Below are 15,000 nucleotides of genomic sequence, written 5' to 3'. Positions count from 1 at the left end.
CTGTGGGAGGCCCAAACTGCCACCATACAGCTCTCCAGCCATGCCTGCAGCTACCACATGAGCAGAATTGAAAGGTTGCCATTCTCAGTCCACTCAAAGAAATGCTCATGGCATGTTGGCTGATGAGAGATGAACTGAAGGGACATTATGAACATTTTCTTGGACTGTGTTGCAAATACTGAGCCAAACAAACACCAAAATTTTCCTTCCAATTTTTCAAGTTTAAGTAATGCATGACTTGGGCCGCAATACATTTTGTGAATCTTTCATATGCAAACAGCAAAACTCCCCTCCACTAATTGGGTTGCCTTGGTTTTCATTATAGCAACTACATAACTATATTCTCATGATGTTCACCAAGAAGGTGTTTGTAGGACTCGTGTCGCTTGTGTTAATATGCCAGCCAAACCCCCCATGAAAGACAGTGAGGTTATGAAAGACTAAGTGCTCTCTGCGATCACCCAGGAAAAAAAAATAATAATTCTATATGAATAAATACAAAACAAAAAAATACACACAACACACTGATTCTCAGGATCTTCCTGGCTTAGCACAATGACATTAGATATTGAGAGAAGCACACTAGTAGCCTACTTGATGCCAAAATTTATGATTACATGCATAGTTTGTGCTTATCACAAATATTCTTTCAACACATCTCAATAATTTCCTTTCTACAGGAAAGCAGAATTCCATAAGTATCTTTTCTATCTGTATTACATGATTATTTAGAACTATCATTATTATTACTTCTATTATCATTATCAGTATTATCTTTATTATTATCATTTATGTTGTTGTTATTATTATTATTACCATCATCACCATCAATATGCAGCAATCAGTGGAAGTGTGGATGAAATGTGGCACAAGAGCTTGTACAAGAGTGCTTTGTGGAATGGAGGAACAGGAGAAAAAAAATACATTGAGGTGATTAAACCATAATGTACTGGAGAGAGAGAGAGAGAGAGAGAGAGAGAGAGAGAGAGAGAGAGAGAGAGAGAGAGAGAGAGAGAGAGAGAGAGAGAGAGAGAGAGAGAGAGAGAGAGAGAGAGAGAGAGAGAGAGAGAGAGAGAGAGAGACTTAGACTTATTTCTTGAATGCAAAAACAAATAGCACTATTCACCTATCATTCCTCTTTCCTTTATTTTGGGATCAAAATAATATAAACTACTTTGTCACAAAAAATGCAAAGTAAAAACATTTTCACTATAAAGATTCCAAGTTCCAATGCACACATGAATAAAAATTCTGGCATCAGTGTGCAACAACACTTGAAATTTGATGTTGACCAAATTTCATGGTAAGAATAAGTACAAAATAAATCTTTATAATTATCAAGCTCATGTTTTATCTAATTGCTGTTCCTATATCTTAACCAACCTCCAAGCAGGTAAAGCCTCTTCATTATAAGCGTTTAGGTGGAACGCCTCTGGAGCACTTGCCCTTAAAGCTTTGGGGGGCTGGCAAGCAATAATGGTCCTTACTTACTAATGGCCACACCAACACAGTCATTAAGACCATTGCCCTCATGAAATACTACAAGCCAAAAGTTTTTAACCTCTGGCTGAAAAATTCTTGTGGTATACTGAAACATTCTTTAAATAACAGTAAAAGATTATTACACTTTTGCCATGGTCTATCATACTACTGATGAAGAAACAATGGAAATGTTAAAGTCACTGATCTAATTAGTAGAGTGACTTTGAAATTAAACAATCAAAATGTATCCGGTGCTAGTGGTTTAAAACTAATCAAGGACGAGAACAATGACTCTAGACCAATGCGTAGATGACCCTACTATTAAAACTATACACACAGCAACAGTACAGCTTTGCTTCTCAGGCTGAGGCAAACCTTACTGTAATGGTTCTAACATAGTCTTTACAAATACACCAGGCTACTACTCCTGTTATAAAACATAACAAACAGTGGTGGGCAGAATACAGATGTTAATGAATTCAAGACTATCTGTAAGTGTATTACCTGTTGTTCAAGCCACAGGCTGCTCCTAGTATAAAACAAGGAAAGGTGAGCAAATGAAGTGATCTTCATAACTTTAGAAGTAATTCCTATAGTAACTGTTATCATAACCTTAACCACAATGCATATCAGGGAAAATGTTTAAATGGTATAAGATACACTGAAAAGTGAAGAACACACTCCTGAAGAAGCAAGCACATATTTATCCTAAGCACACCAATAAATCAATGGGGCTTTTAGGATATACAGTATTGGCCAGTTCCAGTTGTTGAATAGATCTCATCATCAACTTCAAACTATTTTATATACAATCATTAACCATCTAATATAATTTTTTTAATTAATTTTGCTTTCACAATGAAAACTTCAATTACTTTTCTTCATGCAGATTTTTTTGTTTTGTTTTGACCATTGACTATGTATATGACCATGTTTAGAATGACCATGCTTATGTATGTAAAAATTTCTAATGTCAAACTGTGTACTTACCCTATACTCTATGAAACATTTTATTCCAGATTTATTTCCACACAATACACTATCAGGAAGCACTATGCTAACTTTTACTTCAGAATAATTTAGTGTCTATGCTAAAAATTACTGAAAATATACTCAATCAAATCCTTTAACCCTCAAAATACATATATCCTTGCTCTAGAATAAAATCTTAGGAAGATTTACTATTTAGTTTAATAAATCAATATATGACTCAGAACCATGTTCTGCAACAATGATAGTGGAAAACAATCTCAGCATAAATATACTCCAATAGTTCTTAATTAATTCTGGGGTTAAGTGACAGAGGCCCTATGCTGTAGCTGAGCTCACACAAGGAACAAGTTATCAAAAAAAAGAAAGCAGCCTTGGGCAGGCATTACTACACAAGACCCAAACAACCAAGTGTCTGCTGCCCACCTGAGGTGTACACAATACACAAATGTTGTAGTCACAATGTAACAGCTTCAGAACTGACTGCTACCCAGGAGCCCCAGCTGTTTGAGCATTACCCTTGGGTTGTACAGGACGAGATGTTTTCCTCCAGAGTTGAGGATCCCGTTAACCATTTCTACTGATCGTGTTAACGGAGGTATGTTATTTGCAATTTTCAAAATAAAAAAATAAATAAATAAAAAAAACACAAGTTTTGAATTAAAACGTTTAACCACACTTTCCTCCTCTCATAAATATTTAGGAGCAGCTCACTACTACATGCCAGTTGACAATTCCAATAACACCACTAATCACAAGTCTTGGGGTAACCCTGACTCTGTAAACTGTAAGAGGAGACTTGTTAAAAAATTACATATAAATCTTTCTCAAAACCATAACAACACTTTCCTGCACATTTGCCACACAGGGATCTCTCAGATTTTGGTCATGTGAAATCAAAGATGTGAGGGACTAGATGAGCCATGAAGAAACTCCTCTGCAACATGAGATTAGAGTAAGACCATAGTTTTTACAATGACTGCAGAGATTCCCTCAGCAAGGAAAATTGTGCTCAAAAGGACAAACACTGAAAAGACTGTCAGTACCTGTCTTAAAACAATTGCTCCAGTTATCACTGGCACACAGGCATTCATATGTTGCTGACTATGGATGGATAAAGATAGCACTAATTTTGAGTTAGATTAAACAGATCCAAATATCTTTTAACTTACTTGTGTAGTGAAAATTTAAATTACAAATCATAGTGCAGGCACACATGCTAAGATCACTTGCATCATAAGGAGCCATGAATTATACCTTTCTAGTCTCTGTTACAAGGAAAACCAATATTGTTTAATCACATTTACACTTAATGTCTTGAAACTTTTTCAGATGAAAAATAAAGTAAAGTAAAGCAATCTTTATCAAATTGTGTAAGTGAATGAGACAAAACTTGCAATTGACTATAATGATCAATTCCTTCTAAGGCTAAGATAAATCAATAATATTACCATGAGGTATTTTCAATGCAACTCCAACAATATTTATGATTTGTAGTCATTTTATTACATCTTCAGTAAGACTACCAAAGAAAATGAATTAATCTGTTTCCTTGTCATATGTGAATGAGTAAAGTAATTGAGTTTATAAACCTCAAAGGGTAAACAATAATATGGAGCCATTAAATATGTATGCAGCTGCAGCCATGAAAGTAAAGTAAGCTGACAAACCTATTGCAATGCAAGCAGCTAAAAATAATAAAATCAATGGAAACTACCAAAGCAACTAAGTTGAGTTTTTATCTCTAAAAATCTATACTGTCTTACATACTTCTGAGCCAGCAAACACTAGTAAATAAGAAAAATTATTTAAAGCATGTCCTATAGCTACAAATTTTGATTATGGCAAGTTATCTTTAAATATGAATATAGGATAAAATTATTACTGAACTGGTATTTCCTCCTAAGTGACAACTATAGGAATATCATTACAAGATAGTGCTCCTTGCAAATCAAGTGCTCATCAAGATTCAGTAGCTCTATATTGTGGACATTGGAGTCAACGTACTCAATACAAACATCCTGACTCCTGAATGGTACCTGCTCTCAAAAACACTCATAAATTACTCTAAGTAAACATATCAAGCACCAATCAATGAACTAATCACCTTTATAACAAGCTATAAAAGTATCTTGTGAGTTAATGAAAACATATATGACAAATACTTTTCCATTTAAAACAAAGATGACATTTGCACATTGCAAGTATTCTTAAGTTAAAGCAATTATACTCAATAGACACAACATTGCACTTTCACACACATGAACTCCATCTCCATTATGCCTATGGCATTAATCTACTTTAAATGATTTCCTTAAATTTGAGGACTTGCATAACACGATGGAAAAAAATTATTAATACTACTGACCTCAAATGGAGAGAATCCTTGTGTTGCAGAGTAGAATATAACATAGCCACATGTCCCTCCATCCCAAACACCTAGTGCATTCCAGGCCAGCTCCTTAGCAATCTAAGTAAAATTCTATTTTGTTAAAATTAAAATAAAATATAATGAAGACGTTAACATCATATACTGTAATCAATACTAAATAAAAATAAAGCTTGGAAGAGTAAAATACAATGGAAATCTTTACTTTCACAAGACTACTTATCTTTTGAATTATTAATGGAAAGACATGAATAGCAGACAAAAACCATCAAACACTGGTAATAGAAACAACACAATGATCCCACCATGCACTGTGCCTGATGACTAGGACAGTCAAGAAGCAAAATATTTTGCTCAATAATTAATTCACTCAGCTTTTGAGGTATAGCTTAAAGAGCCTGAAATCTTACAGGCATGAAAGGAAATGACATGGTAGCCAGTGACATCACTGTTCTGACTACTACCTGATTGAAGCATAAGGGAGCCAAGTCAGGAATACACATGAGGGGACAAATTAGTGGCACCAAAAAAGAAAAAAAAATCTCCTGTATAAAAACTAATCCTTCTTCTGTCTCAGAAGGAGTTATTGTTTACACTTAATATAATCTCTGTGAACGATTGTGAAGCTCCAAGACTCTTGTGTTGCCAGCTACTTACTGAAAGAGTGAAACATTACAAAAAAGGTTTGATCATAATAGTATTTATCAGTACAGCAACAAAGCCCTGTACTGCCATCTGTATATTTACATGTAGCATATTTTGGTATCCTACTGAGGAACAACTTTTAAACTGACTTGAAAGTCAAACATGCTATATTTTGTAATATTTAAAATATATACACAAACTTATGAAAACTCAAGACAGATTTCCAATATCATTCATTGGCAGTTTTGAAACAACGTATGGATAATATTTTAGGATTTAGTCAAAAATTTTAAATTACTGCCAAAAATATGTAATACTTCTTACAACCAGTTTCAAAATAACCCATGTATTAAATTCCAAACTGCACACAACTGCCAATGATATCTTTTGATTAAAAAAACATGAAAAAAGATCATCCATACAACACCCAGGTATGATACAGGCCAAACCTTTACACCTTCAACTGTTGTACATTACATAAACTTAACTGCAATACTTGTACATAGTAAGTTCATTACTTTGTGGTAAAGTTGTACATTACATGGTTAAAAGACTACAGCAAAAACTCAAATTAGTGGTGCAGAGGAGAAACAGCTGGCGAGGAGTCTGGAGCACGAGGTGAGGGGAGAAGTGGAGGATGAAGGTGACCACACTGAGAGAGGATCAGCTGGCATGGTTAGAGCTCCATGTCTTGTGCTTCATCTTCAGAAAAATCAGACATGGATGATTCTGAGTCTGAGGATTCAGCCTGAGCAGCTTCTTGCTCTTTAAGTGCTTCCTCTGTTGCATATCGCTTAACATAATCTGTAAGGTTTGCCCTTATTAGCATCTGATATCAAACAGGAAGATGCACTACAGTGAAAAGAACAAGACTTCATATACCAAAGTGATAAAATTATATTAACAATGTCAAGTGGTGTTGGCAATAACATTTTATTTTAGGTGTTTTTTAGTATAGCTAAGTGTTCTCCCACTGTGTTTTATTTAACACACTCAAACATGCAGTCAATCATCACTTTCTTATCTTGACAAGATAGAAATCTTGAAATGTTATTTTTAGGCAATAATTATTCAGATGTAATTATGAATGATACTTAGATCTTTTCCCTTCACAAGACAAACCTAATCAGAGAAATTGTTTATGTGAAGTCTTCATACAAATGGTAGCACTATTTCCAAAATAGCACTATAAGAATATAACTTAAGACATTTAGTAACTCTGCCACAGCTAAAAATAATTATGACTGGAAAAATTAATCAAACATTCTAAAGTGCAAGTAGAGTGAGTAGATGTATCAAGAAAGTCACCAAGATTCCAGAAAACATGACATTGGCAAACGAATAGCACATATTACATGGTCTGTTAAGTAACCATTGGATGAGAATGGCTGACCATTGTAAACATGGAACCTACTTTTCTTAGAGGCAGAAAATATCATCATTAATAATATCATCTTTAATGTCTTCAGCCTGTAGCACCTGTAGAGTTTTCCTGAAGGCAAAGATGGTTGGCCTCTAGGTTAATTCTTTGGAAGCTTGAATGGTCATCCAAGGCAGGAGAGAAGTATTATTTTCCAATACCTATAGAAGCTCATGCTGTCTGATGTATTGGCATCTAAAGGTAAGGATGGTGACAGCCTATGATGATTACTGGATAAACGTCAAGCTTCCACTAGGAGTTAGTATAGTAATCAAGTTCATCTCTATGCACTATCTATTCAGCCACTACCTTGACAAAAGTTCATTTTTATGCACTATCTATTCAGCCACTACCTTGACAAAAGTTCATTTTTATGCACTATCTATTCAGCCACTACCTTGACAAAGATAAAGTTGAAGTTATTTCCTTCCTTATTCTTATTTCTGGCCAACAGTTCTTCATTATAAACCATATTTAAAAAAAAATTAGACTAGACTTTAAAGATATAAAACAAGGTTTCAGTGAAATGAGACCAAAGTTACACACACTCAACTCAAGGGGTTGACTGTTTCACAAGGTATCTTACAGTGCTAGCTAGGTGGTTGGGTCACCATCCCAGGTGTACGAGTGGTGTACCTCTTACAGAGGTGACTAATCAAACATGTACTCAACAGCAGGATGGTCTGGTTGTGGGGTCTTTTAGATTGCCAGATGTTGTGAGTCTTGTGTAGGTCTCTAATAGCATAATGAATCTGATGGAGACTGGTTAGTTTTGGGACCTTCATGTCCAGCTACAGTAAGAGATAAATGTAACATCTGAAATGCATGAATAGTTCATGTTGAAAAGCCCCTATAACACATTATACTTGAACAGAATGATGAGGAAACTGTCATGAAATGACAGACTGATTCATGGAGACATGGAACATGCCTCACAAAACAATGACAAAAATGATACTGACAAAAAAAAAAAAGGAAAAGATAATCTAAAATTAATAAATTACAATACAAAGAACAGAGAAGACAGAAATGATGTCTTACCTACAAAAATAATGAGGGAAACATTACAAAATTACCTGAAACTTTCTTCTTGTACTCTTCAGGCTTGTGGAGGTACATGGCTGCAGCATCCCCATTCAGAGGGTCAATGGGGTTTGGATATGTAAGTAACTGTGGTAAAAAGCTTTCAAAGATATTGGACAGATCTGAAAAAAATACATAAATATTTTGTGTGAGTGATCTTTACTTCTGAAAATAAAAAAATTGGATTCCTTGGTAACATGACATATTCATACTATACTACTGATGATGTAGATGATGGTGCAGTGAAAAGCTATAGTAGTGCAGAACAAACTCAGGGCAAGGTGGAAGAATACCATATTCCTTACACATCGTTGAAGATAAACAACACTGGCCTAAGTGTACTCATCAATGCTAAAAGATTCCATTAACTTGCAAAGTGCCCTTCAACTTACCATATAATGCTGTCCAAGCTTGATTTATAACATCCAAGCACACTGTGCCTGACACCTCATCAATATTTGGATGATAAACCTTGTTCATGAAGCCAATACTTGGAGACTTGAAGGGATAGTGCTCTGGCAAATGAACACGAACTTTCCACACGCCACCCTCATATGGTGCTGAAAATATTATATTCTAGAACATTCAGTAGATTTAGTAACACACATAAAAGCACATTACTGACAGATCTGCAGCAATATTATTATATATTCAAACACACCACAGAGACAAAATTGTCTCGTATTACAAATAACCACATGGAAAACTTGAGCATTGATACTTACTGCCTTTGGGCCCATAGAACTTAACACAAAATTCATTCAATCCATTGAGCATTGTCACTTCATGCTTCTTTTCGATGCTGGTAACGGAAGTTAAGGAATCTTTTCATTCACAAATATTCAGTTTGTGATTATAATGGAGAATTATAAGGGAGGCCTCAGAGATAATCTGAAGGAAGCAGTACATAGAATTGCACAAATGTTATCATGATGTGTTGGAAAACTGATGTATAAAGGAAAAATTAAACCAATGTTTACCAATAAATCCATATCCATTTCCATGACCTGTTCTTAAATTGTGTACAACAGAGATATTTATGGTAATATTTTACCAGCTTAATACTGATCCCAATCTCCTTGTTGTGATATCCAATTCTGAAAAAAATACAAAAGGAATGTCCAACCTTAAGCCAGAAACACTAACACTACACACTGGGGAGGAGGGGGGCTCATACTGTAAGTCACTACTTTACTTCCAAACAATGCACATCTAAATGTATATAGAAAACTATTGGTTGCAAATTGAAACACCACCATTACCATATGACCATTAAAACCTGATAGATAATAATAATAATAATAATAATAATAATAATAATAATAATAATAATAATAATAGAAATAATAACAATAATAATAATAATAATAATAGAGAATAATAATAACAATAATAATAATAATAATAATAATAATAATAATAATAATAAAAAAAATAATAATCATTATTATTATTATCATAATGATAAAACAATAACAATTATATATATATATATATATATATATATATATATATATATATATAGAGAGAGAGAGAGAGAGAGAGAGAGAGAGAGAGAGAGAGAGAGAGAGAGAGAGAGAGAGAGAGAGCAACGTCATGACACATGTTGGTTTGTGATACTCGGATACAACAGATTCATATACCGCCGATCGCACCTGTTATTGTACTTACTGCATAACAGGCTACAAAGAATGCATGGCGCAATATAAATATTGTAATCGCGAAGGATGAGGGCCTGGCAGACGCGACACACTTACCGAACGGCCCAGCGACACTGAAACATGTGGTGAACTCCTGCCGCGCGAGTCAATAATGCAACACCCTGCTGGCTGGCGTACGACCCGTAATGTTCTTCCTGAAGAACAGTGCCACCACCTAGTCACCCACCATTGTGTCCCTATACATTGCATAAGGCTCTACATGTCGTTCCAGGGTGTGTGAGGGGGAACACGTCAGCAATCCTGGTTCGCGATTCGCTCTGCGAGGCTTGCACCTACTTTCTCATTTTCGTGAGCACGAGGATGAAAGTGACGCAGTTACCAGTTAATGATTTATTGATAATAATATAGAAAGGCCTTACAAACTGATACATTGCCCTTTGCAGCCTCCCTCTTAACCAGCTTGAGCAATGACTGTCACCAGGCATATCTTTAATCAACCATACTGCACAAAGCTCTCATGTATGGAAAATAAAACGATATAATAATCATACTAATACCCTTCATGGAAGAACATTTCCTTTCCACAATAACAGTTCACATGCCACCTGAACAAGACAAGGAAGAGTGCAAATTTAACAGATGCGTAGGTGCGCTAAGCCTTGTTAAAAGCGCTGCGGGAAATGCTTCGCGGCACCTCGCCCTTGCCGTTGCCACAATCGCTAGGACCTTGCGTGTGTAGTTTCTATTTGTTGCATACTATGAATACTCGGATATAAATAGGTATGATATGAAAGGGAACTTCATTAAGCTCTCCACAATAGCAATATAAAAATATTTGGTGCTTGTGTACATATACATCTTACACATCGGAATCTGCAAAAAGTTATCTGTATCTTTATCTAATTTTTCATTTTTTTATCTAACTTTTTTTTTCTTGTAAATAATCATGTTTAATAGTAAGAAATACCGAAGGGGCACAGTTAACGTGAAGCTTACTGGATGTTTAGTTGTTTACATCCCAGCATATCCATGCAATAAACAGTTACCACACTGCAGCAAAAATAATACTGACTACAATAATAAACATCCAGGAAGCACTAAGATAAATACCTAGGACTGTTACGTTTTCGTTGATAACTCCATAATCTTGGTGGAAACAGCAGCTACATGGGACACTACCCTTGCCCACTATCTCGTCACTTATGGAGCAGCCAAATTAACAAGGACAGCAACAACAGTAATTAATACTATGGATTAATCAAAATGTTAAGGTCAACGACGTTTCAATTACGTAGCTAGAAAGAAATAATATATCCTTCATTAAATAACAAGACTGGGAAGAATAAAGAGGAACCGAGGAATTACTGACAACTGAACTGGTTTGACACCAAGCTATCACAGAAGTCACACCTCTCCACTCATGTTTAACTTTCAGCCAAAACCATCTCAAATGCAAATTATTCATGATAGTGTGAAGGCAGGCACTAAAGTTCAACTCTTCAATATATATATATATATATATATATATATATATATATATATATATATATATATATATATATATATATATATATATATATATATGGTGGTGATAAAGTCAATGGGCAACTAATGTGCAATCTGTAACAAGATGGATAAGTGCAACCTTTCTTTTATAATGAGAAATAAAATTTCAATACATAGAGAGCACAAAATACTTTTTAGTTTACTTTACACTGATTCAGTGATTTAACCATAAGTATTTAGTCAAGCACCTCACATACAACAGTCTAAAAATTCTGAGACAATAATTGAAATTTCCAAAATATCGGGCAAATTTGAGCTTTGTCATCTCTAGGAATTTTGGGCTTGCCACACATCACTCAGTCTCACATGTCAACCATTTAGTGCCTCTGAATTCATTTTAATTACTGTTTGCAATTTGCCTTTTTCTAGTAATGCTATATAATGCAATCAATGTATTACTACCTTCACATGATGATAATCTAATTACATACCATAGCATTAGGCAATGCTGATGCCCCATACCATCAATACACTGAGAGTCAGCTCAGTTACAGGTTACTTCCCCTCACCATGCTAGCTGAGATTCAACTTAAATCCTCATGTGCTATACAGTTAAGCAAAGGGTTTAATCCTATAACAAACCCAATTATGAGGTTTGACATAGAAGCTGACTAGGGAAGTCCCAAGAAATCCGACACACATAGCTAAGGACTTTATGTTCAGGAAGGACTACAGTGCTCATTAATACTGCTACCACTCAAATGTCTTACAAGCATTTTTTTTGTTACATCTGATATTATCTACCAAGAAATTTGGCTTTGAACCTAGTATACTGTAAATGTATTATCCATTTCATTGTGATAACATGCATGTAGTTCCCATGGTTATCAGGTTTACCACTGTGAAAACAACATTTTCTATTTTCATATCTTTCCTACTTTAATGTTTCCACACACACACACACACACACAAACACACCGCGTAGTGTAGTGATTAGCACGCTCAGCTCACAATCGAGAGGCCCGGGTTCGAGTCCCGGTAAGCGGCAAGGCAAATGGGCAAGCCTCTTAATGTGTGGCCCCTGTTCACCTAGCAATAAATAGGTACGGGATATAACTCGAGGGGTTGTGGCCTCGCTTTTCCGGTGTGTGGAGTGTGTTGTGGTCTCAGTCCTACCCGAAGATCGGTCTATGAGCTCTGAGCTCGCTCCCTAATGGGGAAGACTGGCTGGGTGACCAGCAGGCGACTGAGGTTACACACACACACACACACACACACACACACACACACACACACACACACACACACACGGCCCGGTAGCTCAGTGGTTAGAGCGCTGGCTTCACAAGCCAGAGGACCGGGGTTCGATTCCCCGGCTGGGTGGAGATATTTGGGTGTGTCTCCTTTCACGTGTAGCCCCTGTTCATTTAGCAGTGAATAGGTACGGGATGTAAATCGAGGAGTTGTGACCTTGTTGTCCCGGTGTGTGGTGTGTGCCTGGTCTCAGACCTATCCCAAGATCGGAAATAATGAGCTCTGAGCTCGTTCCGTAGGGTAACGTCTGGCTGTCTCGTCAGAGACTGCAGCAGATCAAACAGTGAATTACACACACACACACCACATAGTGTCATTATTAGCATGTTCAGCTCACATATAGATCAATGCTTGAGGGCACAGAGCCAAATAAATAAGCTATTTAATGCAGCAGCAAGAAAAAAAAGGATGCAAGTTTCGAAGTGACTTTGGTCCATGAATGGGCTCTGTCCTACCAAAAAATTTTTCACTAAGAACTATAATCTCTTTCCATACAGGAATGGTTGGCTATATCAGGAGACAGATGACTATAATTGAGCGAAAAGTAATGTGCATACATATATATACCATTGTTGTGATGCAAAAATGCATAATTGAGGGAATATAGCTAAAAAGGAAGATTTCCAAATAACACATACCAGCAGGCACAAATATAGGTAGCTTTCCCAGAACTAGATGCACACTCAGATTTGTTTCTATGATCAATAGGAAGCCAGAATTAAGACTAATCATTCAGGGTGTAAATTCAAACAACCTAGTCCCGCTATACCCTCACAAACATAGATGTTCACATTGTTTCAAGTAGTAGATGACTGTACACAATTGAAAGATGAAGTAAAAAACAAAATGGGCATACCAATATATACACAACTTATATAGGTATATATGAATCTATGTATTCTATAAAAATCAATTAGCAATAAGCTGATGTAAGTATGGTTGCTGGCACAAAGAAAACACTTCGTCCACTTGAGTTCATTCTCACTTTTCTGATACATTCAATGGCTGGCTTTTCAGACACTAACTGATAAAGAGGGTGTGATGGGAGCTAGTGTCACACACGTAGGAATGACAGCATGTTACACTGTGCATCTTTGTTCCCTTGTTCTTCTATTGTTTTACCAATGAAAGCATTGCTGCCTATCTGCATTCCTCAAAGATCAACTATCCCAGTTATTTCTATAGTAGATTAGTATGTAATCCACATTAGCCTAACCTAACCTACACTACCCACCCTATAAATAGCTGGCTGACCTTCATAACATCCACCTCTTCAAATTAAACAGCACTGGTCAATTACCATTAGATATAAATTCAAATAATCACCAAAGCTCAAAAACTCCTCATAAATTACCAGGTGATTAAAATTCCAAGACAAAGGCAAGTCAGTAACAAACAATAAAACTACAATTTGCATTATTCACATGTTAACACTTGACTTTACTGGTGTGAAATTCAGCACATTCTTTCTTATTCGTACAGGCAGACATCGTGCAAGACAGAGAAGAAAAAAAAATTAAGAATAAATAGTATGTCATCAGAGCCAAATCCATGAGCTTCCATAGTAATAATAAGTAGCTAGTGTTACATATACACATCAGTTCTTCAGTATTAGAGCAATTCATCCTAAGATAATAGCTACAGATGTGTGTCTGCAATGGTGGTTAACAAGTGCAACAATGAAAGACAAAATAAAACCAGAGCCACAATGAAGCATCAACTTCACTACTACGGGAGTCACTTACTGAACCACATAGCATCGTTAGGCACACTTCCAAGTATGTTAAGCACGACAGTTAAGGTTATTAGGTAGGTACTCATGACTGGGATGTTTGCGGCACTAAGTCAAGTAATCACAAAGAATATGAACAAAGATCACGATTTGTGGACTTAATTCAACAAAGCATTATTTTCACTTCCTCTATAAAAGAGACAGGTAACCTGCAATACAGGTCTCTTTTCTCCATTTGTTTAGGAAAGCAATCTATGCGATATTTTGCACCAAATCATTATTGTGACAGATTGAAATGAAAACCACAACACAACAATCCACTTCACCATATTCCATCAAAAGGTAACATCGCTTCCTCCACACCGTCCCACAGTAGGCCACAGGTCAGAATCCACTTACTACCTGCCACACTTGCAATGAACATGATATAAGGTTGTACAGTACCTTGAGCGAGTTCCCTGAATACGGACCTTCTCCCTCCCTGTCTAACAACAAATACATTGCACCTGAGCATGGCCATCCATTTTAGCAAATTTATACCTAAAAGGATACAGTTTGATCACATCAGTATCCATGCGACGCTTTCCTGCACTCGGTGATGACATCTTGGTTAGTATAGTAGGGCTTACAAGCCCTAAATCCAACCCAAATGACGAGCTTCACTTGGTGCGACTCAACTCCACACACAATGGCGACCTTCTGAGACCTCCTGACGTCACGCTCGGCCAAAAATCTTAACTTCTGCCACAAAGAAAGATACTCATTTTATCTGTGCAAT

The 15,000-nt window shown here is 36.2% G+C and overlaps 1 protein-coding gene across 1 annotated transcript in view; it reads right to left on the bottom strand.

Moving 5' to 3' along the window:
• LOC123512967 (ubiquitin-conjugating enzyme E2 H) overlaps positions 1-14,939 on the bottom strand; it is a 15,198-nt gene extending 259 nt beyond the window's left edge. Inside the window, exons 1-5 of the mRNA XM_045269711.1 lie at positions 14,775-14,939; positions 8,735-8,811; positions 8,402-8,569; positions 8,003-8,131; positions 1-6,310 (exon numbers count right to left, since the gene is read on the bottom strand). The exon at positions 1-6,310 is cut by the window's left edge and continues 259 nt beyond it. Of these exons, the coding sequence (XP_045125646.1) occupies positions 6,183-6,310; positions 8,003-8,131; positions 8,402-8,569; positions 8,735-8,811; positions 14,775-14,827 (555 nt within the window). The 5' untranslated portion in view covers positions 14,828-14,939 and the 3' untranslated portion in view covers positions 1-6,182. The remainder of the gene's footprint in view (positions 6,311-8,002; positions 8,132-8,401; positions 8,570-8,734; positions 8,812-14,774) is intronic.
• Between the last annotated feature and the right edge of the window lie 61 nt (positions 14,940-15,000).

Source organism: Portunus trituberculatus, chromosome 35 (assembly GCF_017591435.1).
Source record: "Portunus trituberculatus isolate SZX2019 chromosome 35, ASM1759143v1, whole genome shotgun sequence".
Lineage (NCBI taxonomy): Eukaryota > Metazoa > Arthropoda > Malacostraca > Decapoda > Portunidae > Portunus > Portunus trituberculatus.
The sequence above is the reverse complement of the archived record's forward strand: the minus strand, read 5'-3'. Positions and strand labels throughout refer to the sequence as shown.